Source organism: Rhinopithecus bieti, unplaced genomic scaffold (genome assembly GCF_001698545.2).
Source record: "Rhinopithecus bieti isolate Rb0 unplaced genomic scaffold, ASM169854v2 scaffold_2254, whole genome shotgun sequence".
NCBI lineage: Eukaryota > Metazoa > Chordata > Mammalia > Primates > Cercopithecidae > Rhinopithecus > Rhinopithecus bieti.
In genome coordinates, this window is record NW_016803982.1 from 2,871,725 (window position 1) to 2,896,930 (window position 25,206).

The 25,206-nt window shown below is 37.4% G+C and overlaps 1 protein-coding gene across 1 annotated transcript in view; it reads right to left on the reverse strand.

Annotated features, from left to right (window-relative positions):
* PCCA (propionyl-CoA carboxylase subunit alpha) overlaps window positions 1–25,206 on the reverse strand; it is a 478,959-nt gene that overhangs the window by 175,849 nt on the left and 277,904 nt on the right. The window contains exon 21 of the mRNA XM_017861220.1: window positions 7,129–7,231. Coding sequence (XP_017716709.1) covers window positions 7,129–7,231 — 103 coding nt within the window. The remainder of the gene's footprint in view (window positions 1–7,128; window positions 7,232–25,206) is intronic.

Below are 25,206 nucleotides of genomic sequence, written 5' to 3' on the forward strand. Positions count from 1 at the left end.
AAACAGACTTTAAACGAACAAAGATAAAAAAAGACAAAGAAGGGCATTACATAATGGTAAAGGGATCAATGCCACAAGAAGAGCTAACTATCCTAAATATATATGCACCCAATACAGAAGCACACAGATTCATAAAGCAAGTTCTCAGAGACCTGCAAAGAGACACCCATACAATAATAGTGGGAGATTTTAACAACCCACTGTCAATACTAGACAGATTAATGAGACAGAAAATTAACAAGGATATTCAGGACTTGAACTCAGCTCTGGACCAAGCAGACCCTAACAGACATCTACAGAACTCTACATGCCAAATCAACAGAATACACATTCTTCTCAGCACCACATCTCACTTATTCCAAAATTGACCACATAATTGGAAATAAAACACTCCTTAGCAAATGCAAAAGAACGGAAATCATAGCAGTCTCTCAGACCACAGTGCAATCAAATTAGAACTCAGGATTAAGAAACTCACTCAAAACCGCACAACTACATGGAAACTGAACAAGCTGCTCCTGAATGACTACTGGGTAATTAACAAAATTATGGCACAAATAAATAAGTTCTTTGAAACCAATGGGAACAAAGACACAATGTACCGGAATCTCTGGGATACAGCTAAAGCAGTGTGTAGAGGGAAATTTATAGCACTACATGCCCACAGGAGAAAGCGGGAAAGATCTAAAATTGACACCCTAACATCACAATTAAAAGAACTAGAGAAGCAAGAGCAAACAAATTCAAAAGCTAGCAGAACACAAGAAATAACTAAGATCAGAGCAGAACTGAAGGAGACAGAGACACGAAAAACCCTCAGGTCCTTACAAAAATTTCTACCATTGGCCCACTGTAACAATTCAATATATAGGATCATATATAATTGCTTTCTAGTTTATTAGTAGTAAACATGAAACATCAGGCAAAACTTTTCAAAAAGTGCATGCATAGTGCTCATTTTTCCATCACTAGGAAGGCTAAATTTCTAACTAACTTTCTTACACATCAGGCCTACTCTGACACTCCTCTTTCAATTCATTCTTTCAGGTGAATCATATTCAACATGAATTTAGTTTTTCACCATCTTTAAGATATTAACTGTGTTAAATATTTTCATTCATCATAAACTTCTTTTCTCCTGAGTGGATGGACTACAGGTGCGCACCACTGTACCTGGCCAAAAACTATCTTGACCAGTTTTGTGTTATACTGAGCAAGAGAGAAATGGAAAACATACTGGGAATCCAGAAGGGAATCATGAAATAATTACAAATAAAAATCAGTTTGTTATTTGGTACTTTTGGGTTTATCACCATGACAAGCTGAAAAATATATTTCCACTTTGTGTCTAGCAGGTTTTATACTTTTTAATTAATTCTGTCATTATTCAGACAGCTGTATTCAGAAATCAGAGTAAGACCTAAAACACATAAAATACTTCACCTCTCCTACTATTAATACTTCCACTTAACTTTTATTTCTACTATGCATTCATTTCCCAGAATTTTCATCCCTCCTTTTTTACTTTTATTTTTATTTTTTGAGAGAGAGTCTTACTCTGTCACCCAGGCTAGAGTGCAGCGGCGCAATCTCAGTTCACTGCAACCTCCACTTCCTGTGTTCAAGTGATTCTGCTGCCTCAGCCTCCCAAGTAGTTGGGATTACAGGCGCGCACTACCACACTTGGCTAATTTTTGTATTTTTAGTAGAGATGGGGTTTCACTATGTTGGCCAGGCTAGTCTTGAACTCTTGACCTCAGGTGATCCATCCACCTCGGCATCCCAAAGTGCTGGGATTACAGGCGTGAGCCACTGTACCCAGCCACAACCCTGATTTGAATTGTTTCGTATATGTTTTACTTGTGGTAAAATACATATAAAATTTACCATCCTCACCATTTTTAAGTGTACAGTTCAGTGGAATTAAATACATTTGCATTTTCCTACTACCATCACCACCATCTACCTCCAGAAAACCTTTCATATTAAAAAGTGAAACTTTGTATTCTTTAAACAATAACTCCTCATTCCCCTTCCTCTCAGCCCCTGGCAACCACCATTCTAGTTTCTGTCTCTATCAGTCTGACTACTCCAGGTACCTCATATAAGTGGAATTGTACAGTATTTGTCCTTTTGTGCCTGGCTTATTTAACCTAGCATAACGTCCTTAAGATTCGTGTGTGTTATATAGCACATGTCAGAATTTCCAACTTTCTAAGGTTAGTATATAATTCTACTTTTAAGTTTTTGAGGAACCATCATACTGTTTTTTCCAAAGTAACGTCAGTTTATATTCCTACCAACTGTGCACAAGGGTTCCAGCTTCTCCACACCCTCACCAGTACTTATTTTCTGTTTATTTGATAGTAGCCATTCTGATGGGTGGGAGGTAGTAGGTTTGATTTGGATTTCTCTAATGATTAGTGATATTGAGCATCTTGTCATGTGCTTATTGGCCATGCATATATCTTCTTTGGAGAAGTGTCTATGAAAGTCCTTTGCCCATTTTTAATTGTGTTTTTTGCGATTGAGTTGAAAAAATTCTTTATATATTCCAGATATTAAACTCTTATCAGGGGTGGGCACGGTGACTCACACCCATAATCCCAGCACTTCGGGAGGCTGAAGTGGGCAGATCACCTGAGGTCAGGAGTTCGAGACCAGCCTGGCCGAAACCAATATGGTAAAACACCATCTCTACTAAAAATACAAAAAAAATTAGCTGAGTGTGGTGGCGTGTGCCTGTAATCCCAGCTACTCGGGAGGCTGAGGCAGGAGAATCACTTGAACCTGGGAAGCAGCGGCTACAGTGAGCCAAGATTGTGCCACTGCACTCCAGCCTGGGCGACAGAGCGAGACTGCCTCAAAACAACAACAACAACAACAACAACAACAACAACAACAACCTCTTATCAGCTATGTGACTTGTAAATATTTTCTCCCATTCTGTGGGTTGCCTTCTCACTCTGTTGATTGTCTGTACTCTGACAGAGTGGTTACTTTAGAAAAAACAGAGTAAGAAGGCAACCCACAGAATGGGAGAAAATATTTGCACCTTACTCTGTTATTGTCAGAGAAGACATCACAGAGTAGAAGGCAACTCACAAAGAATGGGAAGAAAATATTTTGCATGAAACATTTATATAGTAATTTATAATGAAAAATTTTAAAGGAGGGATGAAAATTCTGGGAAAATATTCTCCTTTCATGTATAGAAGTGTTTAACTCTCACGTAGTCCAATTTACCTTTTGTTGCCTGTGCTTTTGGTGTCATGTCTAAGAAACCATTGTCAAATCCAATGCCATGAAGCTTTTCCCCTATGTTTTCTTCTGGTTTTTTTTTTTTTTTTTTTTTTTTTTTTGAGACAGGATCTTACTCTGTCGCCTAGAATGGAATGCAGTGGCGCGATCTCAGCTTACTGCAGCCTCTGCCTGCTGAGTTCAAGAGATTCTCCTGCTTCAGCATCCTGAGTAGCTGGGATTACAGATGTGTGCCACACCACCAAGCCCAGCTAATGTTTGTATTTTTAGTAGAGATGGGGTTTCACCATGTTGCTCAGGCTGGTCTTGAACTCCTGAGCTCAAGTGATCCACCCGCCTTGGCCTCCCAAAGTGCTGAGATTACCGGCATGAGCCACTGTGCCCAGCCTTCCCCTGTGTTTTCTTCTAAGAATTTTATAGCATTAGCTCGTACATTTAGATCTTTGATCCATTTTGAGTTAGTTTTGTATATAGTGTAAGAAAAGGGCCCAAATTCATTCATGTTGAAAATGCTGTCTTTTCTCCACTGAATATTTTAGAAACTCTGGTCAAATGACCTACAAAGGTTTATTTATGGGCTCTCTATCCTAGTCCATTGGTCTATATATATGTCTATATATGTGCAGTACCACATTGTTTTGAAAACTGTGGTTTTGTAATAAGTTTTGAGATGAGGAGGTATAAGGCTTTCAACTTTCTTCTACTATTTCAGGGTTGTTTTGACTATTTGGGACCCCCTTGAAATTGCATGAATTTTAGAATAAATTTATCTACGTCTGCAACAAAATGTATTTGGGGATTTTGATAGGGATGGCATTGCATCTGTAGATCACTTCAGGGAGTGCTGATATTTCCTTCTTTCGTTTTTCTTTTTCCCCAGAGACGGAGTCTTGCTGTGTTGCCCAGGCTGGGCACAAACTCCTGGGCTCAAGTGAACCTACTGTCTCAGCCTCCCAAGCAGTTGAGAGGTACTGATATTTTAACCATATTAAGTCTTCTAGTCCCTGACACAAGATATCAGTCCATATATTTGTGTCTTCTTTAAGTTCTTTCGGCAACCTTTTGTAGTTTTCAGTGTACAAGCCTTTCGCCTCCTTGGTTAAATATATTCCCAAGTATTTTAGTCTTTTTGATTCTATCGTAAATGAAATTGTTTTGCCTAAAATTTACATAAATGGTGCCATTAAGTATGTATATTGTTGCAACTTTCCTTTTTACCATTACTGTGGTATATACATATGTACTAAAATTCTTAGCAACACGTACAGGAGGGACACACAGCATCTTCAGGTTAGCTGCCACTGCTTGGGAGAAAGTAGAACAGGATGATGTAAAAACAGGACTTAGCTTAATCTATATTTTTTCTTTTTAAATAGGAGATCCGTAAGGCAAACCTGCAGCACTTGCTGTACTTTCCTTATTAGAAATATCTTATAATTTAAACTTGTAAAAATTAAACAGAAGAACTCTAGAAATGTGGGGCACCTAAAGCTTCACTGTGCTAAGTAGTGCCTCCATTATCTCCAGAGTCATTAACCCAGACCTAGCTTGTCACCTGTAGGCTAATTTTTTTCTTGATGTGACAGTGGGTGATCTGGGAAACTAAGTTAACAATCACAGCTCTCCCGTCTATGACCCTAAAAGCAGACAATAGTGCCATACTATTGAAATCTTTCTACCAATGAGCCTTTACTTACACCACGCTGTTCAACCTGCCTCCTTTCATAACACTGATGTCAAATGAAAGTAGCTCAATTCAAATATGCCTATGAAAAACGGCTATGCTATCATGTGCATATGCTATTCATTGGGCTATTGATGCTCTGACAGTAGCTAAGCCAATAAATATAGGAAATCATTTCTGATACTATATACTAAGGTAGATATTTTCCAGGGAAATTTTTAATGTACTAATTTTGATGTGTTTTAAAAACAGCCTGGTTTTCCTCATAAGCTAAAAAGTGAAGCCGGAGATAATTCTACAGAAAAAAATTTAAAGGTACCACATATGCAGTCAGGCCAGAGGTCTCTAGTTTTCAGCATGGAATCTAAAACATGCATAAAGAACCAACAGCTTTCCTGTGATCCCAGCACTTTGGGAGGCTGAGGCGGGAGGATCACTTGAGCTCAGGAGTTCGAGACCAGCCTGGCCAACATGGTGAAACCCCATCTCTACTAAAACTACAAAAATTAGTTGGGTGTGGTGGCATGCGCCTGCAGTCCCAGCTACTCGGGAGGCCGAGGCAGGAGAAATCGCTTGAACCTGGGAGGCAGAGGCTGCAGTGAGCCGAGATCATGTCACTGCACTCCAGCCTGGGTGACAGAGCAAGACTCCATCTCAAAACAAAAGAAAAGAAAAGAAGTAACAGCTCTAAAAAGTAATCTAGACAGTTTTCTTTATTAAGGCAAGGCACTACTTAAAAAAACATTGTATCAGAATATCAGATTACAGTAAGGCTTGAGTGGTGACTCAATACAGAACTGAAAATTATGCTAAAGTCTACATTTTGTAAAGGTAATCTTCCCCAGGAAAAAAAAAAAAATGGTACAATGTAATATTGATACTCTTTACTATTCACTTCCTATAATTTGCTACTCAACCTGACCTCTGGTGAAATGTCCACTTACAACGCTGTTTTTCTGAAATGACCACATCAATAGGTGGAATGTAGAGAGTCACATAGGATCTCATGAGACAGCTGTTTAACTCCATCATAGCTTCCATTTTAAGAGAGCTGAGTGAAGTCTCTTTCAGTATCTAACATTTTAGCAATTTTGGCTTATATCATGAGTCACAACATTTAAAGAAAACCAAGGCAATTACCCTTAGTTCATGGACTGACATCACTGATTTGTGAGTCTGACACCATACAAGAATGTCAGCTTCCCCAGGGCAACAGCTTGGAACTGATCTGGCGCACAGTAGGCATGCAACAATAATTTGTGGAATAAATGAATTCTCATGAATCTTCGACTTGTGATATTTTCTCACTGAGATCAAGGAACTGCCGCACCCCTCTCAAGCCACACCAGGTCTTATTTGTGTGAAATTATATTATTTTGATGTTCACATCCTATTTCAATATTCTGATAAAAATTCACTTGTTTCCCCAAAATAAAATGACATTTCAATGCAACTTAGCCATTAGAAGAGAAATGTAGATAAACAGAATATTCATTATACCAACTATATATTAATAGCAACCTCTTTGAGTTCAGGCTGAAAATACGAAGGCATACGACTTAAAATAGCAACTCTTAATGGTATTTTTTGGCACTCTCGAATCACAGGTTTAAACAATATCACTCATACTACAGTATAAACACTGAACTCTTAGTGTAATATTGTTCACTATAGACTAGGATTCCAACTACAGCAGTTCTGTCTTGGACACTATATCCAAGGGGTTTAAGTTCTTTAAAACAAAAAGAATGTCAATTAAAGAGGTAAATTTAGCTTCAAGAGCATCTTGCAACATGAGATCTAAAGATAATGTTACGTGAGGCTTCAGATTATTTGTTTTAAAAGGATGGTTACCTGCCACCACAATCATACATTTGGAATTGTAATTCAAAATGCTCTTCTCTGTAACAAAGGCGAAAGGATTACTTCTCATAGCATAAAAGAAAAATGAATCAAATATCAGAAAGTGAGTTTAGGATGTGGCTAAATCTGGAAATGTATCTCCTAATTAGCATAAGAGAACAAAAAATTTCCATTTCCATTCAGCTTCCTAAAGAAGATGAAACAAGTACATAGAGGTGCTATAAATTCAAAAGATAAGAGTCACTGAACAGGTTAAAAATGGCTTTAAATATTCATAGATAATATCAAGATTACCAAGAAAATAAAGAAAGAAAACTCACCAAGAACGCTGACCCACTGTTTGATGCTACTACAGTATGAACTTTATCATGCAATTTTATTGAGAGCTCCCAGTTGGCTATGTCTGGTTTAATAATAGGCATTCTAAAGTAGAATGAAAAGAAAAAGAGTTAATAATTGTATATTATTATTTCTCAATAAACTAATTTCTCTTTTATATAAAGTGTGCAGGGTAGAACTGCCATAGAATGTATTTGAGAACATTTTAAACACCTATTCTAAGAATCATCATCTATTCTGTGAATTTGAATTGCTTAATTGTTACAGTCATTCACAAATTCGTCTGCCTGAAGCAGTATTAGTTTTTTTCAATATTTGGTTACTATTCAAAATAGTTTTTTTTTAAAAAAATTACAATGAAATGAGTAAGTATGCCATGCCTTAAGCTTCAGAGACATAAAATGAATTACTGAGTCAGCATGATCGGGCCTAGAAAATCATTTTGTTCTTTATAGGTGATGAGACTAAAAATGTATTAAACAATGAACCTCTCTCTACATTATTTACTTATAAGATAATATAGAATGTTTCTTCATGATGTCAATTAGAAGAATAATACCTTAGTACATTAGCTAGGATATAATTTTTTAAAATTATTATTATTTTTTTGAGACGGAATCTCGCACTGTCGCCCGGGTTGGAGTGCAATGGTGCGAACTCGGCTCACTGCAACCTCTGCCTCCCGGGTTCAAGTGATTCTTCTGCCTCAGCCTCCCAAGTGGCTGCAATTACAGGCACCCGCCACCACGCCTGGCTAATTTTTTGTATTTTTAGTAGAGATGGGGTTTCACTATTTTGGCCAGGCTGGTCTTGAACTCCTGACCTCATGATCTGCCCGCCTCAGCTTCCCAAAGTGCTGGGGTTACAGGCGTGAGCCACCACGCCCAGCCAATATAATTATATTTTGCAAAAACAAAACAAAACAAAAAACTATACTTATTTTATAATGTTATTACTAAAAATTCACGAAATTTAAAAAATGAATTTAAACATTACTCAGATACCCACTTATTATGTTATTATATAATAGGACAACATCAAAATTTTGCTAAAATAAAGCACAGCCACACACACACACACAAAACCCTAAATGACTTATGAATTCAACAAACACTAAGTACTTGGCTCTAAGTTTTGGGGCACCACAGAGAAATAAAACACAGTCCTCATCTTGGAAACTTACACGCTATTTCTTTTCTAGCCCTGGTTTTCCCCGTCACCTAAAACGCCCAAAAAAGACTCCATATCTATGAACAATGTTAGTCTTATCATACGGGTCTTTTCCTGCATATGATCAGAATTACATGGTTCAGAAAATCTGTATCAAGCAGCCAAAGACAAAAATGTTTTTAGAATATAAATGTTTCCCATGACTTTTTAAAGTAACAAAATTTAGTGATTTCAGAATTAACCTAATTTCAGTATTGCATATTTATACTTGTGAAGTAATATTTACTAAGCATGAAACATCAGCATTTTGTAGTATCTGGGTGTCAGCTTAAACCACAGTTCTGAAAAAATGTTCCAAGTTACGTTTTCATTTAAACCCACCAAATTTCAAAAGAAGTCTCTATGTATTCAGCATTAAAAAAAGTCAGAGTCACAAAAACTATGGTTCTAATCAAATCACCTCTAGATTTAATATCTGATGATTAATATTATTAATTTAAACACATATTTGTATTTGATCTACTACTTCTTGATCTGCATCATTCTGAAGATAAGGATATGTTTTAAACACCATAGAAGTAAAAATAAAAGTAAAAAAATGCATTAACAACAATGCACACTGTACAACACAGGCCTTGAAGATTCTTTCTGGCAGTGTGACGAGAACTGTTTGAGGGGATAGAGCCTCACACAAGAGAGTATGAATGAATGGGGGTGTGGGGGAGTTGAGGGAGACAACACACAGTGGGGAGGGGAGGAGGAGAGGGAAAGAAAAGGAGGTCCGGACAGAAAGGAAGAAGGGAAGGGAGGTCTTCTGTGCCGGCATTGCCTCTTTTTTTTCTTAGCACCTTTATTCTACAGGGCATTTATTTGTTTTTATGTTTGTCTCCCAGTGTCCTGGGGGTTCCTAAAATACCAAAATCATTCCTTATTTTTGTATCTCCAGCTCCTAGCACAGGATGGAGACAAAGGGATGAGGGATAAGAAGAAAAGAATGTGAGGAGTGTCTACTATGCACCAAGCATGTGCAGAAGGGGAGGCTGACTTGCCCAGGGGACAGAGCACAGGTGTGACAGGAGGAGCGTGTACCCCAAGCTCCTGGATACTCCCTGGGTGTCCCTGGACTATACCTATCATCTCGTTTAGACTTCATTTTGCTCAGTTCAAATGGGGTCAATACTGCAGTCTCACAGGGGTACTGTGATTGCAGAAACAGCCTCACATCTAGATGACCGTGCAACTTGACTTCCTTAAATCTGTGCTTTCCTCAAGAATTATGTTACTACCTCGCTCATGATCATTTAATGGTTTTCTACCCCACACCAAGTTAAATCTTTATTAACCTAACTACCATTCAATGCCCTTAAAAGTAAGAACCCACCTTTTGCATTCAATTTTATTTCTGCTTATTCTCTGATTTCTCTATCTGGTTAGGCTAGACTCTTAAGCCAAGCTACCATGAGGTAGAGAGCAAGACAGTGGTTTTTGAATTCAGGCCCTGATGACTCATAGAAGCTGGTACAAAACCCAGAGCAAACTGTCTGTCTCAGTTTCCTTATGTATAAAAGATTATAACAATATCTGCATTGATAGGGATGTGTTGATTAAATTAGGTGTATACATGCTAGCTTTTATTATGAGTAGTTGTCCCAGTTCTCGGCCTATATTCTTACTTCCCCCTATAACTGAAACCTCTTTCTTTATAGAAACTTTGGATCCTCATCTCATCACTCTATTTCTCACACTAACAGATCCTTCAAGGAAAATATTGCCTGCCTCACCAATTGTTCATTAATTATAGCATAAACTCAAGAGATCTTTCTTCCATTTAATCTATGTCATATGCTGTAAGATTTTTCAAACTGCCTGATGGAGTAGGGATTGAGAATCCCTTCTGTTATGTAACGAGTCTCTGCTTCCAGAGGCATTGGAACATTGTTAATCCTGACATCCTGTTCCAATCCAGAACCCATTTTCCCACAGAAAAGGACCTAATAGATGGTGATGACATATAGTTGCCACTCTCCAAAACCTAAGTACTACTTATTTTTCCACCGTTTTATTTTGATTCACATCTGTTTCATATATATTATAATTTGTCCCAGGAGGGACCTTATGGAAGGAGTACAGGGTTTTGAGTTAAAACATCCAGGTCTAAATCTCAGCCTGTTCTTCTACTAGCAATGTACCTGAGAACTTAATCTGTTTGAACCAACGTTTCTACACCCGTAAAAGTGGATCAGAGCTAGGCAAGTGATAGGAAGCTACTGCTTCTTCTGCACACTTAACTCCCGCAATGGCACTTTTCTAACAATTTTTTCTTTTCCTTTTAAGAAACAGGATCTCACTCTGTCACAATGGCTGGAGTGCAGTGGCCCTATCACAGCTCACTGCAGTCTCGAACTCCTGGCCTCAAATGATCCTTCTGCATCAGCCTCCTGAGTGGCTGGGATTACAGGTGTGTGCCACCACCAGGTCTGGCTTTTTTTTTTTTTTTTTAAGAGATGGGGCGGGTCTCGCTATGACGCCCAGACTGGTCTTGAACTCCTGGCCTCAGGGGATCCTCCTGCTTTGTTCTCCCAAAGTACTGGGATTACAGGTGTGAGCGACAGTACCCAGCCTTTTTCTAACAATTTCTCTTAAGGTGGTATGTTAATGGGATATAGGAAAAAGGCTTCACTGTGAAAGACCTCCAAGTACCAAAAAAGAGTCAAAAGTGTGGAATCTCTTTGTAAGTTCACTCTTCTACAAACAAAATTTGCAAAGATTCCTTCTGGCTTGACATAAGTTTGAAACTAGTTTTGTTTTGGTTTTAAATAAAATGGATGGGTTGGGCATATATGCCAGTTAATTGGCAGATATAAATATGCTCTGCAATAGAAATAAACTATAAATTAAAAAAGAATACAAACCTGCAAGAATACATGCTCTATTTCTGCAAAATCACTGAAAACACATTTATAATACTTACTTTGAAACATTCTTATTAATTTAACCAGCACAGATTTATGATAGTAACAATTACCTATAATTATATTTTAAATGTTTAGAAAAGAATTATACAGATCCATTAAATTCAAAATAGTCTCAAAGAAGATTTTCATGAACAACTCTCTGACAATAGGGAAAAGGTCTTAGAACTTCATTCAACTCGCCATAGTAATGATACAGTTTCCTTTAACGAAGTATATTTCTAGTGAAAGATGCTGTCATCTGACCAAAAATTTAATCTGTGCAATTTATTAGTCACCTGCAAAGCTGATACCAATTATTTCTTCAAAAAACAAACAAAAACCAAAAACCCCAGTAAAAAAGAATTCACATAAACAGTGATTCACTAAGCAAATAAAAGAATAGCTCTAACCCAGGTCTGTCCAGTTTATCATCAGCCAGCCAGGATAAATATGCTCAACAAAACTAAATTTTTTATATTTGATGGTGAAAAACTGTCAGCTGATTGTCACTGTTAACACTAATACATTAACTTACTGGAATATTTTACTCAAAAGAGAGGTTTTGAGTAAATACTTTGCTATTACATGTCTTTTTCTAAAAGAAGACTGTATAAACATAAAACTCTCAGCATCTTCAGTTAGAAAGGATTATAAGCATTTTAAACCATAATTATCAGACACTCAAAAAAGCTGGTTTTTCATTGTGCCATCACCTTTTTAGAAGTAAAATACTGAGTTAAAACAATGCTAATGGTCAAGGAATCATTAAGAAATGCTTCATCATAACTTTCACAGTGGGTGGGCTGTAAAATGATCGAGAATAATATGCTGCATTCCATGGCCACTGAGGTCAGTTTCTGCATACAAATCTTTGCAGGAAGAAAAAGGCCTTCAGAAAGTGGGCCATTCATCTGAACCAAGTTCAGAGAATTTCCAGCACAGTGAAAAGATATGTTATGCAAGCACATAGATGTATTCAGTGGGGGTAGACAGAACCAGCTACATGGAGACTACAAAGGAGCCCTCCCATGGCTCATGAATAAGTCGAGGAAATGATCAGAAAAAAAAAAGAGAGAGAGATGTTTAGACAGATGGCCCACTTAAAATGCCTGAGACAGGGCATAAGCAATTTTAATGAAACTTTAGATCTAGTATATGAATTGTTTCTTATTTCCCCAGGGTTGGGGAAGGGGAGGAACTACTCCCAGGGAAGATAAAAATTCAGCAATTCACTGGAAAACTCACTTTCAGTATGTTGAGATGGAGGAACAGTTAAGTACAAGTTTTAGTAGTTTTTTACTAGTGCCATAAATTTAAAAAAAAATTCTTCACAGAGCCATCAGTTATTAAAATGAATATAAAAAGCATGGAATGAACAGATTAAAGGAATTTTAAACAGAAGTCTACTGCCAAACCAAACAAAAATCTAAGCCTTATTATGTGAGAACTTACAACACTCCAACATTAAAGTTCATCACTGCAGAAGAAAGATAAAAGCAGCATTTTCAGAGAACCTCTTCAAAGCTAGGAACTGGCATAGAGGAGGATTAGAATTCTGCCTACATGCAATTGAAAATGTGTATGTTCAAATATTTGAGACTGTGTGGAAGAGTCTGTATCACCTAATCATGCTGAGAAATAGGAACACCCCCAAGTTTGGTGTTATTAGCATTACAAATAATTACACAAATGACATCTGAATCTAGGATAGAATACGTAATGTTACTCACAACCTCATATATTTAAATATTATGCATACTCCCTTTCCTTCTTCCACTGACAAGGGCTTAAGGTTCTCAATTTAGACACTGGGCATGCTCAGCCAGGAAAGGCACTGTGGCACAGCTGTCACCCCAGCAGACCCCATGTCTCACTGACCAAGTGCAGACCTGCAAAAGCTGTGTGACCTCCATCCACAACTCAGCCTTCTTGTGCCTCAGTTTCCTTATCAGCAAGACAAAGATAACAAGAATGCCTAACCCATATGCTGCTTACATGAGATAAAAGGTGTAAAATGCTTACAGTGGTGTTTGGCACATAAATGCTAAATTAGTTATTATTGTTACCATAATTTGGTGCAGAAATATCTGAAATCCCTCTTTTGTTTCAGCAACTGTTACTTTTTTAAAATTTTACTCTTACACAACTAACATACAGTCAAATTCCAAGACCTTAAGTTCCATCATTCACCCTTCCAGTCACTTGGCTCTGCCTGCCACTAACAGTCAACCAGAGATTATGCTTGCCTGTTCTGAGCTTCACATGAACAGACTCAGAGAAAAACTGTGGCTTTTTTGACCAATATAGTGTTTCTGAGGTGCATCCATGTTGTTGAATAGTTCATCCTTTTTTCCTTGCTGAGAAGTATTTTATTGCACCAACACACCAAAATGAGTTCATCCTTCTGTGGATGGCTATTTGGTGGTTTCCAGTTTGGGGCTGTTATAAACAAACCCACTGTAGATATTCTTTGTACATGGTTGTTTTTTCCCCCCTAAAGAGGTATGTCTTCATTTCTTGTGGGGTAAAAAATCTAGGGAGTAGAAGTCATAAGCTAAATGTAGGTTTAATTTTATATGAGTCGCTAAACTGTTTTCCAAAAGACTGCAACATTTCCACGTTCCCACAGCACTGAGTTACTCTACATCCTCGCCACCATTTGGCACTGTCAGTCTTTCTAATTCTCGCCAGGCTAGAGACTGGGAAACCGCACCCTATCATAGTTTAATGTATATTTCCCCCACGACTAGTAACGCTGAGGACCTCATGGTGCTCAGTGGCCATTTATATTCAAGTTTTTGCCCATTTTTATTAGGTCATTGGCCTTATTTTTATTGATTTGTGAAAGTTCTTTATTTTGGATACAAGGCCTTTGTCAGATTTAAGTATTCTCCTCCTCTGTGGTTTGCTTATGAATTTTCTTAACAATGTCTTTCCTTCAGCAGATTTAAAAAAAAAACTTATGACATTATTTTTTAAAGAAGTTTTAGGTTGACAAAAACTCAACAAAATTTCAATTTCCCCACACACCCTCCCCAACATGAATTCCTCTATTACGAACATCTTGCATTTGTGTGGTGTATCTGTTACAATTGATAAGCCAATATCAATACGTCACTGTTAACTAAAGTCCATACATTAAGGTTCACTCTGTGTTACACATTCTGTGGGTTTTGACAAATATATAATGAAATGGGTCCAGAATTACAGTATCATACAGAGTAGTTTCACTGCCTACAAGTCCCCTGTTCCACGTATTTATTCCTCCCTCCCTCCCCCGAATGCTCGGCAATCACTGATCTCTACAATCTTCACAGGTTTGCCTTTTCCAGAGTGTCACTTAGCGCTGGAATCATATAGAATGCTGCCTTTTCAGATGAGCTTTTTCCCTGTACCAATATGTATTTGTTTCCACTCTGTCTTTTCATGCCTTAGTAGCTCATTTCTTTTTATTGCTAAATAATATTCCACTGTATGGACGTACCAGTTTATCCACGTCTGAAGGACATTGCTTCTCAGTTTTGGCAATTATGAATAAAGCTGCTATAAACATTTATGCACAGGTTTTAGTGTGTGCCTATGTTTCCAACTCATTTTGGTAAATACCAAGGAGCACAACTCCTTGATTACATGGTAAGATTGTGCCGTGTAAGAAACTGCCAAACTGTCTTCTAAAGCGGCTTACCATTTTGCACTCCCACCAGCAATGCATGAGAGCTCCTGTTGCTCCACATCCTCAGCAGCATGTGGTGTTCAGTATTCTGGATTTTAGACATCCTAATAGGTATGTAGTGGTATCTTTTTGCAGTTTTAATGGAAGTTTTTTATATTAAAATCTAACTCATTTATTTTTCCTTTTATGTTTAGTGCTTTGTGTCCTTGCTAAGAAGTTTTCCACTTACATACAAAGGTTCAGAAGATATACTCACATGTTTTAGAAGTTTTACATGTAGATCTATCTGTGATGCATCTCTAACTTTCCTGTGTGGTAGGAGACAGGCGTGAGGCCATTTCAGGAAAATTTGTAGACCAAGTACTGCAACTTTGCTCCTATCAGCTATTCTAGGTCTGACATGGTTTGGCTGTGTCCCCACCTAAATCTCATCTTGAATTCCCACGTGTTGTGGGAGGGACACAGTGGGAGGTGACTGAATTACGGGGGCAGGTCTTCCTGCCCTGTTCTCGTGATACTGAAGTAGTCTCATGAGATCTGATGGTTTAAAAAAAAAAAAAAACGGGGGTTTCCCTGCACAAAACTCTTTTCGCCTGTTACCATCCACATAAGTCGTGACTTGCCCCTCCTCGTTTTCCACCATGATTCTGAGGCCTCCTCAGCCATGTGGAACTGTAAGTTCAATTAAACGTCTTTCTTTTGTAAATTGTCCAGTCTCAGGTATGTCTTTATTAGCAGGGTGAAAATGGACTAATACAAGGTTCTTTTGCATTTCCATAGAAATTTCAAAACCAATGTGCCAACTTCTTCCACATCCTCCCTGAGACACAATCTCAATAGAATTATGATTGGGACTGCATTCAATCTATATTACTGTAGAGAGAAGTGACATCTTAACATTTTCTCTTCCAGTCCATGAGCAGGATATAACTCTTACTTCTTTTGATTTTTAATTCATCTCATAAAGTGTGGCAGTCATGAATCTCTTTTGTTAACTTTATGCCTATTTTTGTCTTAGTTTTATTCATTGTATGGCAGATTCCTTAGAGTTTCTTTCCACACAAGTAAGGTGTGGAAAGCTTCCTTTGCAATCATTAGCCTCTGTTATTTCTTGCATGCCTTCCTGCTCTAACTAGTGAGGTTGTTTGCTTTGCCTGAGTATTTTTATGCTGTTAAGTGAAACTTTAATTTTCATTTTCTCATTGTTGCTACTTTATTCAAATACAGCTTGTATTTGATTGCCTTTTTATCCTGTAATCTTGCTAAATTTGTTAGTCCCAGCAACAGTTTTATAGATTCCTATAAGGCTTTCTATGCAAACAATTATGTCCTCTGTAAACAGAACATTTACATTATTTCTTCCTTTCTGATTTCTATGCCTTTTATTCTTTTCTTTACAACTGCACTGGCTAGGATCTCCAGGATAATACTGAATAAATGTGATAAAAACAGACAACTTTGTCTTGTTCCCAATCTTAAGAAGACAACATTAAATATTTTTTCTGAAATTTCTTCACTCTCTAGCCTTTCCTTTTGTGCTTCCTAATACACGCTTCCTGATACCTTACAGTGCCCATAAGTCACCGAGGCTGTCTTCCTTTCTTTTTTTTAAACAGCGTTTTTTTGGGGGTTTTTTTGTTTTTTGTTTTTTGTTTTTTGTTTTGAGAAGGAGTCTTGCTCTGTTGCCCAGGCTGGAGTGCAGTGGCACGATCTCAGTTCACTGAAACCTCCTCTAGCTCCTAGGTTCAAGTGATTCTCCTGCCTCAGCCTCCTTAGTAGCTGGGATTATAGGCATACACCACCACACCTGGCAAATTTCTTTTGTATTTTTAGTAGAGACAGGGTTTCACCATGTTGGCCAGGCTGGTCTCAAACTCCTGACCTCAGGTGATCCGCCCACCTCGGCTAAACAGCTTTATTGAGGTGTATCTGACATTTAAAAAACTGCATGTTTAATGCACACAAGTTGATTGGTTTGGACATATGCATGTGGTCATTACACTACCACCACAATCAATGTAATACACATATTTTACCTCCAAAAGTTTCCTTTGTCCTTTTGTGTCTCTTCAATTTTTTAAAATATATTTTTCTTTCTCTTTTTTCAGATTGCATAATCTCTCTTGTTCTATCTTCAAGGTTACCTATTCCTTCTTCTGCCATCACCAGTATGCTTTTCAGCCTATCCAGCAAATTATCTATTGCAGATATAGGACATTTTAGATCTTGAATTTCCACTTAGTAATGTGTTTTAATTTCAATATCTATGCTGATATTCCCTATTTTTCCCTCATTTTCATCTTTAACACTTGAAAATGATTTTAATAGCTACTTTAAAGCTTTTACCCATGAAACAAACATTTTAGTAATCTCACGGTTGATTTCTGTTGACTGCTTTTTCTCTCAATTACAGTTGTCTTTATTCTTAAACTGCAAGCCAAGTAAATGTTTATTGTAAACATTGTGGGGATGTTGTCGGACTTCACTCATCATGTCATCTCCCTCTGAAAAGTACGGATTTTTATTATAGCAGGCAGTCAAATTACTAGTTACTAGTCCTGAAGTTGTGGAGGCTCACTTTTATGTTGTGCTAGGAACTATTTGGTTTTGCTCTCAATAACTAAAAAGCCCAAACTATTTATTCCAGAAATAGTCTTTTCTCCCAAGGCATGATCCTTCCAGGGTTTTAATGGAAAGCTCAAGGTGTTTACAAGTACCTCGAATTGATGAGATTCAGATTCCAACATTATCATCACCATGGTAGACAAGTGAAATTTTAGCCCAGTTCACTCAGCATTCCAGCAGGTCTGGGATCTTCTGGGATCCCTGAGGTCTTCGTTATGCACATTTCTAGGGTCAGCCAACAATTTGAGAGAACCTGAATTCACATATGGAACTCTTCACTCTGTTGCTCCCTTTTTGCCATGATATCCCTGCTTAACTTCCAGCAGTTCTGACAACATTGAACATCATTCTCTGAGACCTAAAACCAGTAACTGAGTTCCAGCCATGCCTTAATGCATGCAATGGTGACTGCTTTCAGAGGAAAAGCCACATACATGTGCATCTCACTGGTGTAGTTTTCTTCTTTTAGGGGTCGTATTCGGTTGTACATCGACAGCCTTCAAATAGTTGTGTTTTATATTTCGTCCAGAGTTTATAATTATTCATCTGGAAAGGAATTCATTGAAAATACACCACACTGCCATTGTAGGAACTGAAACTTTTCTGTGTTGTTTTAACTTTATGTCACTTGCATTTCAAGGCAGAAGGGGAAAGAAAGGCGAGAAGAAGGTGGGTTCACATACATTTACTACTTCCACCTTCCAGGTGGTAGCCCAGGAACACTACCCCCAATCTACCCCCAAAAGCTGCTCTTGAACTAAATTGAGAGCAGCCATAGAAACATATTTTACAATTTGAAAAGAAATACTCCTAAAGATTCCATCAAATTAGAAGGAAGAAATGCCTCATTTAATTCCTAAAATTGGAACTTCTCTTATACCATTAGGAAAACAAATTCTTAAATATAAAATGCATAACAGACGATAAACATTTTAAACTGTTTGAGATGAAATTCACATACCATACATTTAACCCATCTGAAGTGAACAAGTGAACGGTTTTTAGTATATTCACAGAGTTATGCAACCATCCCCACAAGCAACTTTAAAACGTTTTCATTGCCTCATAAGGGAAACAGATACGACCGCAGTTACCCTACCTTCCCCTCCACAGCCCTAAGCAACTGTTATGTACGTTCGATTTCTATAGCTTTGCTTATTCTGGGAAAATTTGTGATCTACTTTGACTGAATTATTTCATTTAGCATTTTTGCAAAATTCATCCATGTTGTAGAAAATATCAATACCTCATTTATTTTTATTGCTGAAAAATATTCCATTCTATGAACACACCACATTTTATTTACTATTAAACACGAATTCATCATCTGAAGGACATTAGGGTTGTTTCCACTGGCTATAATGACAAATGCCACTATAAACATTTGTGTGCAACATTTCTGTGGACACAAGCTTTCATTCCCCTTGGGTATATCCCAAGAAGTGGAACAGCTAGGTTATGGGGTAATCATCTAATATTTTAAGAATCTGTCAAATTATTTCCAAATTCATATCACTGTAGTCACAAATTCCCATGAGGAACATGTAACGGTTCCCATTTTTCCACATCTTCACCAACTATTTATTGTGTATTTGATTGTAGCCATCCTTGTGGATGTGAAGTGGTATCTCATTGTGGTTATGACTTACATTTTCCTATCAACTAATGATACAGTGCACCTTTTATGGGCTTATTGGCCATTTCTATATCTTTTTTGAAAATTTTTTTATTCATGTCCTTTGCCCATCTTTTAATTGGATCATTTGTTCTATTATTAAGTTGTAAGAATTCCCTATACTAGACAAAGGACACTATTAAATATATATGATTTGCAAATATTGTCTCCCATTTTGAGGGATGTCTTTTCACTTTCTTCATCATGTCCTTTAAAGCACAAGTTTTAAATTCTGAAGTGGAATTTATCTAATTTTTCTTTTGTTGCCTGTACTTTTGACATCTTATGTAAGAAATCATTACCTGACCAAACGGAACGAAGATTAACTCCTATGTTTTCCTCTAAGAATTTTGTTGTATGAGCTCTTACATTTAGGTCTACGATTCTTAAAGTTCATTTTTATGTATGGTGTGAGGAAGGAGACCAACTTCATTCTTTTACATGTGCATATCCAATTGCCCAAGCAGAATTTACTGAAAAGATTAATCTTAACTCATTGAATTTTCTTCCTACCCTTATTGAACTCAAATGACTGTAAGTACAACAATTTATTTCTGGAGTCTCGATTCTATTCCATTGATCAACATGTCTATCCTTATGCCAGAACCACTTTGTCTTGATTATTGTAGCTCTGTAGTGTTTTGAAATCGGGAAGTAGGAGCCTCTGAACTTTATTCCTCTTTTACAATGCAAAGGCATTTTCATATGAATTTTGGAATCAGATGTCTATTTTTCCAAAAATAATGCAGCTGGGATTTTAGTAAGGATTGTGCTGAATCTGTAGATCAGTTTGGTGATCAATATCAGGTCTTCTGATTCAAAACATAGGGTGTGTTTCATTTAGGTCATCTTTATTTGAACAACATTTTATAGTTTTCAGTGTTCAAGTATTGCATTTCTTTTTAAAAATTTATATTTAAGTATTGTATACTTTTGGTGTTATATAGAGTTGTTTTGTTCATTTCATTTTGGCTTGTACAAAACAAAATTGATATTTGCATATCATTCTCATATCCTGTATCCTTCCAGGACTCATTAGTTCTAACAGATTTGTTTGTGAATTCCTCAAGATTTTCTACATATAAGATCATGTCATCTGCAAAAAGAGATAAGTTGACTTCTCTCCAATCTAGATGCCCTTGTTTTCAGGTGTGGGTTTATTATAGATGCTCCTCATCAGTCTGAGGAAGTTGCCTTCTATTCCAAGTAGGCTCAGTGTTTTTCATAATGAAAAGCTGTTGGATTTTGTCAGTTTTTTTTTTTTTTTTTTTTTTTTTGCATTTGAGATAATCCTGTGGTTTTTGTCTCTTATTCTATTAATATGATGTATCGCATTGATTGACTTTTGTATGTTAAACCAAACTTGCATCCCCTACGAGAAACCTCATTTGGTTATGATGTATATCACTGTATATGTTCTTGGATTCAGTTTGCCACTATTCGGTTGGGTATTTTTGCATTAATACTTATGAAGGATATCAGCCTTTAGTTTTCGTCTTGCAATGACTTTATCTGGTTTTGGAATCATGATAATATTGGTCTTGTAAATTGGGATTTTGGAAGAGTTTGTGAGGATTAGTATTAAGTAATTTTCCTTTAACTGTTTTAACCAGTGAAGTCATCTGGTCCTGAGTTCTTTCTAAGAAGTTTTGCAATGATTAGTTCAATCTCTTTACTTATAAGTCTATTCGGATTTCCTACTTTCTCTTGAGAAAGTGTTGGCAGTTGGTATCTTTCTATGAATTTCTCCATTTTATCTAAGTTATCTTGTTTATTGGCAAACAATTGTTCATAGTATTCCCTTATGATCATTTGAATTTCTGTAAGGTCAGTAGACATACCCTCTATTATTCCTGATTTTACAATTTGAGTTTTCTTTTTCTTTTGGTCAGCCTATCTATAGGTTTGTCATTTCTGTGATCTTTCCAACAAACACATTTTGCTTTTATTGATTTCCTCTATTGTTTTCCAGTATCTATTTCACTTATTTCTACTCCAGTTTTCAGTATTTTATTCCCTCTGCTTTTGTTTGCTCTATTTTTCCATGTTTCCTAAAATGGAAGATATGGTAATTGATCCTTTCTTTCCTTTTCTCCCTTCCTTCCTCCTTCCCTTCCTTCCTTCTTTCCTTCCTTCCTTCCCTCCCTCCCTCCCCGCCCCCCTCTTTCTTTCTTTCTTTCTTTGTCGAGACAGGGTCTTACTCTGTCAGCCAGGCTGGAGTATAGCGGCATGATCTCGGCTCACTGCTACAGCCCTGACGTCCTGGGCTCAACCAATCCTCCCACTTCAGCCTTCTGAGTAGCTGGGATTACAGGTGTGTACACACCCAGTGACATTATTTTATTATTATTATTATTACTATTATTTGTAGAGATGGAGTCTCAAACTTCTGGGCTGAAGTGATCCTCCAGTCTCAATCTCCTAAAGAATTGCGATTACAGGCATGAGCCACCAAACCCATACCCAGCTTTATTTCTTCTTTTATTTTGAGATAGGGTCTCACTCTGCCACCCAGGCTGGAGTACAGCAGTACGATCTTGGCTTACTGCAACTTCCGCCTCCCGGGTTCAAGCAATCCCCCAACCTCGGCCTTCCAAGTAGCAGGGACTACAGGCATGTGCCACCATGCTCAGCAAATTCTTGTATTTTTTGTAGAGATGGGGTTTCACCATGTTGCCTAGGCTGGTCTCAAACTAGTGGGCTCAAACAATCTGCTCACCTCAGCCTCCCAAAGAGCTAGGATTACAAATGTGAGCCACTATGCCTGGCCTCTTCTTTTTTTAATACATGTGCTTACAGCTCTCAATTTCCCTCTAAGCACTGCTTTATGTGCAACCCACACGTTTTTAGATGTTGTGTTGTTTATATTAACCACAAAATATTTTCTAGTTTCCTCTGTAAATTTTTAAATCTATTGGTTATTTGGTAGTACACTGCTTAATTCCACATATGTATGAACGACCCACATTTTCCTTGTTGTTTTCTAATTTCATTTAATTTGTCAGAAAACATATTTTGTATGATTTCAATTCTAGTAAATTTATTGAGGCCTGTTTTATGGCCTAGTAAATGGTATGCTATGGTATGGTAAATATGGTTTAGCCTGGAGAATGTTACACAGGCACTTGAGACAGGTATATTCTGCTGTCATTGGAGAGATTATTCTAGAGATTTCTGTTAGGTCTATTTGGTCTATAGGGCGGTCCAACACTTTTACTTCCTTGCTGATATTCTGTCTAGTTGTTCTACCCATTTTTCAAAGTGACGTATTGTGGAATTGTCTATTTCTCTCTTTGTCTCAGCTTTGCTTCACATTTTTGGGAACTATGTTATTAGGTATATATATATGTTTATACTTGTTATGGCTTTCTGATGGATTGACCCTTTTATCATTATAAAATATCCCCTTGTCTCTACCAATAATTTTGTCTTGAACAATATTTTGTCTTGGCAGCTCATGCCTATAATCCCAGCTACTTGGAAGGCTGAGGCAGAAGGATCACTTGAGTCCAGGCATTTGAGGTCAGGAGTTCAAGACCAGCCTGGGCAATAAAGGAAAAACTTGCCTCTAAAAAAGATTTTTTAAAATTAGCTGGGCGTGGTGGGTACATCTGTAGTCCTAGTTAATTGGGAGGCTAAGGCAGAAGAATCACATGAGCTCAAGAATTAGAAGCAGCAATGAGCTATAATCACACCACTGCATTCTAGCTTCAGTGACAGAGCAAGACTTTCTCTCTTGAAGAAAAAAAAAATACAAAAAAAGTCTGGGTGTGTTGGCTCATACCTAAAATCCCAGCACTTCAGGAGGCTGAGGTGGGAGGATTACTTGAGCCCAGGAGTTCGAGACTAGCCCGGGTAACATAGCAAGACCTCATCTCTATTTAAAAAAAAAAAATTGCCAAATATTAGGGCATGCCCTCTAGTCCCAGCTACTCAGGAGGCTGAGGCAGGAGAATCACTTGAGCCCAGGAGTTTGAGCTTGCAGTGACCTATGATGCCACTTCACTCCAGCCTGGGTGACAGAGCAAGACCCTATCTCAAAACCAAAAAAAAAGAAGGCTATTTTATCTGATATCAGCATTATTGATAATAAAATGGTGATAATAATATCACAAATACAATGTCTGTCTGATACTTTTTTCCATCCTTTTACAACTGACCTATTTATGCCTTTGACTCTAAAGTATGTCTCCTGTAAAGCATATGGTTTGATCATATTTTTAAATCTATTCTGTCAGTATCTGCTCTTGACAAGATTAAGCCATTTGCATTTAATATAATCAATTATCCATCAGGTAGGATTTACATCTACCATTTTGCTTTTTACTTTCTATATGTCGTATCTTTTTTCTCCCTCTATTCCTTTATTATTGCCTTGTTTTAAATCAACGTTTCTATTGTCTCATTTTAATTCCCTTGATTTTTCTTTTACTAATATTACCATTTTTTAAAGTTATTTTTCTTAGTGGTTATCCTGGGCATTACAATTATCACCTTACCTTTAAACAATATCATTTGGGTTGATGCTAACTTAATTGGAATAGTATATAGAAAATGACGTCCAACATAGCTTCATTTGCTCCACCCTCCTTTGTCTTCTAATTGTCATACAAATTACCCTGTGTACATGGTGTGCCCAACAACACAATAATTTACAATTATTACATTACGCAGTCACCTTTTAAATCAGAAAAGGAAAAAAAACTTACAAAGTAAATAACACATTTATTTTGTGTTTACCAATGTAGTTCTCTTAACCAGTGCTTTTTTTTTTTTTTTTTTTTTTTTTTTTTTTTTTTTGTGGAGACAGTCTTGCTCTATCACCCCGGTTGGAGTGCAGTGGCATGATCTCGGCTCACTGCAACCTCTACCTCCTGGGTTTAAGCGATTCTCGTGCCTCAGCCTCCCAAGTAGCTGGGATTACAGGGATGCACTACCATGCCTGGCTAATTTTTTTGTGTGTTTTGTTTTTTTAGTAGAGATGGGGTTTCACCACGTTTGCCAGGCTGGTCTCGAACTCCTGACCTCAGATGATCCACCCACCTTGGCATCCCAAAGGGCTGGGATAACAGGCGTGAGCCACCATGCCCAGCCTACCAGTGCTCTTAATAACTTCATGTGTATTTAAGTTACTGTTCAGTATCCTTTCACTCCAGTCTTAAGAACTTCCTTTTGTATTTATTGTAGTGCAGGTCTTACAAATTCTCTCAGGTTTTGTTTACCTGGGAATGTTACCATGTCATTTGAAAGGGCAGTTTTGTTACCCATAAGACTTTTGGTTGGCATTTTTCCCCGAGCACTTTATGTATAAAATCCCTTTCTCTTCTAGCTTTCATGGTATCTGATGAAAAGTGAGCTCCTAGTCTTGTGGAGGATCCTTTTACGTGATGAATCATTTTACTCTTGCTGTTTCCGAGATTCTTTTTGGTTTTTGACAGTTTGACTATGATATGTGCAGGTGTGGATTTCTTTGAGTTTATTCTACTTGGAGTTTATGAAGCTTCCTGAATGGGCAGGAAATTTAAGGAATTTTGACCACTATTTCTTTAGATACTGTTTTCGTTTCTTTCTCCTTTTCTTCTGGGACTCCCAGTACACGCATGTTAGTACACTGATTGTGTACCATAAATCTCTGAGGCTCTTGGGGTTTGGTGGTGGTGTTTTTCCATTTTTCTTTCTGTTCTTCACACTGGATGATCTTAATCGACTTATCTTCAAATCTGCAGATTGTTTCTTCTGCTAGCTCAAATCTACTGTTGAGTCCATCTAATGTATTTTTTCATTTTAGGTATTGTACTTCTCATCTCAAAAATTTTTATTTGCGGCTGGGTGCTGTGGCTCAAGCCTGTAATCCCAGCACTTTGGGAGGCTGAGACGGGCGGATCACGAGGTCAGGAGATCGAGACCATCCTGGCGAACATGGTGAAACCCTGTCTCTACTAAAAAATACAAAAAACTAGCT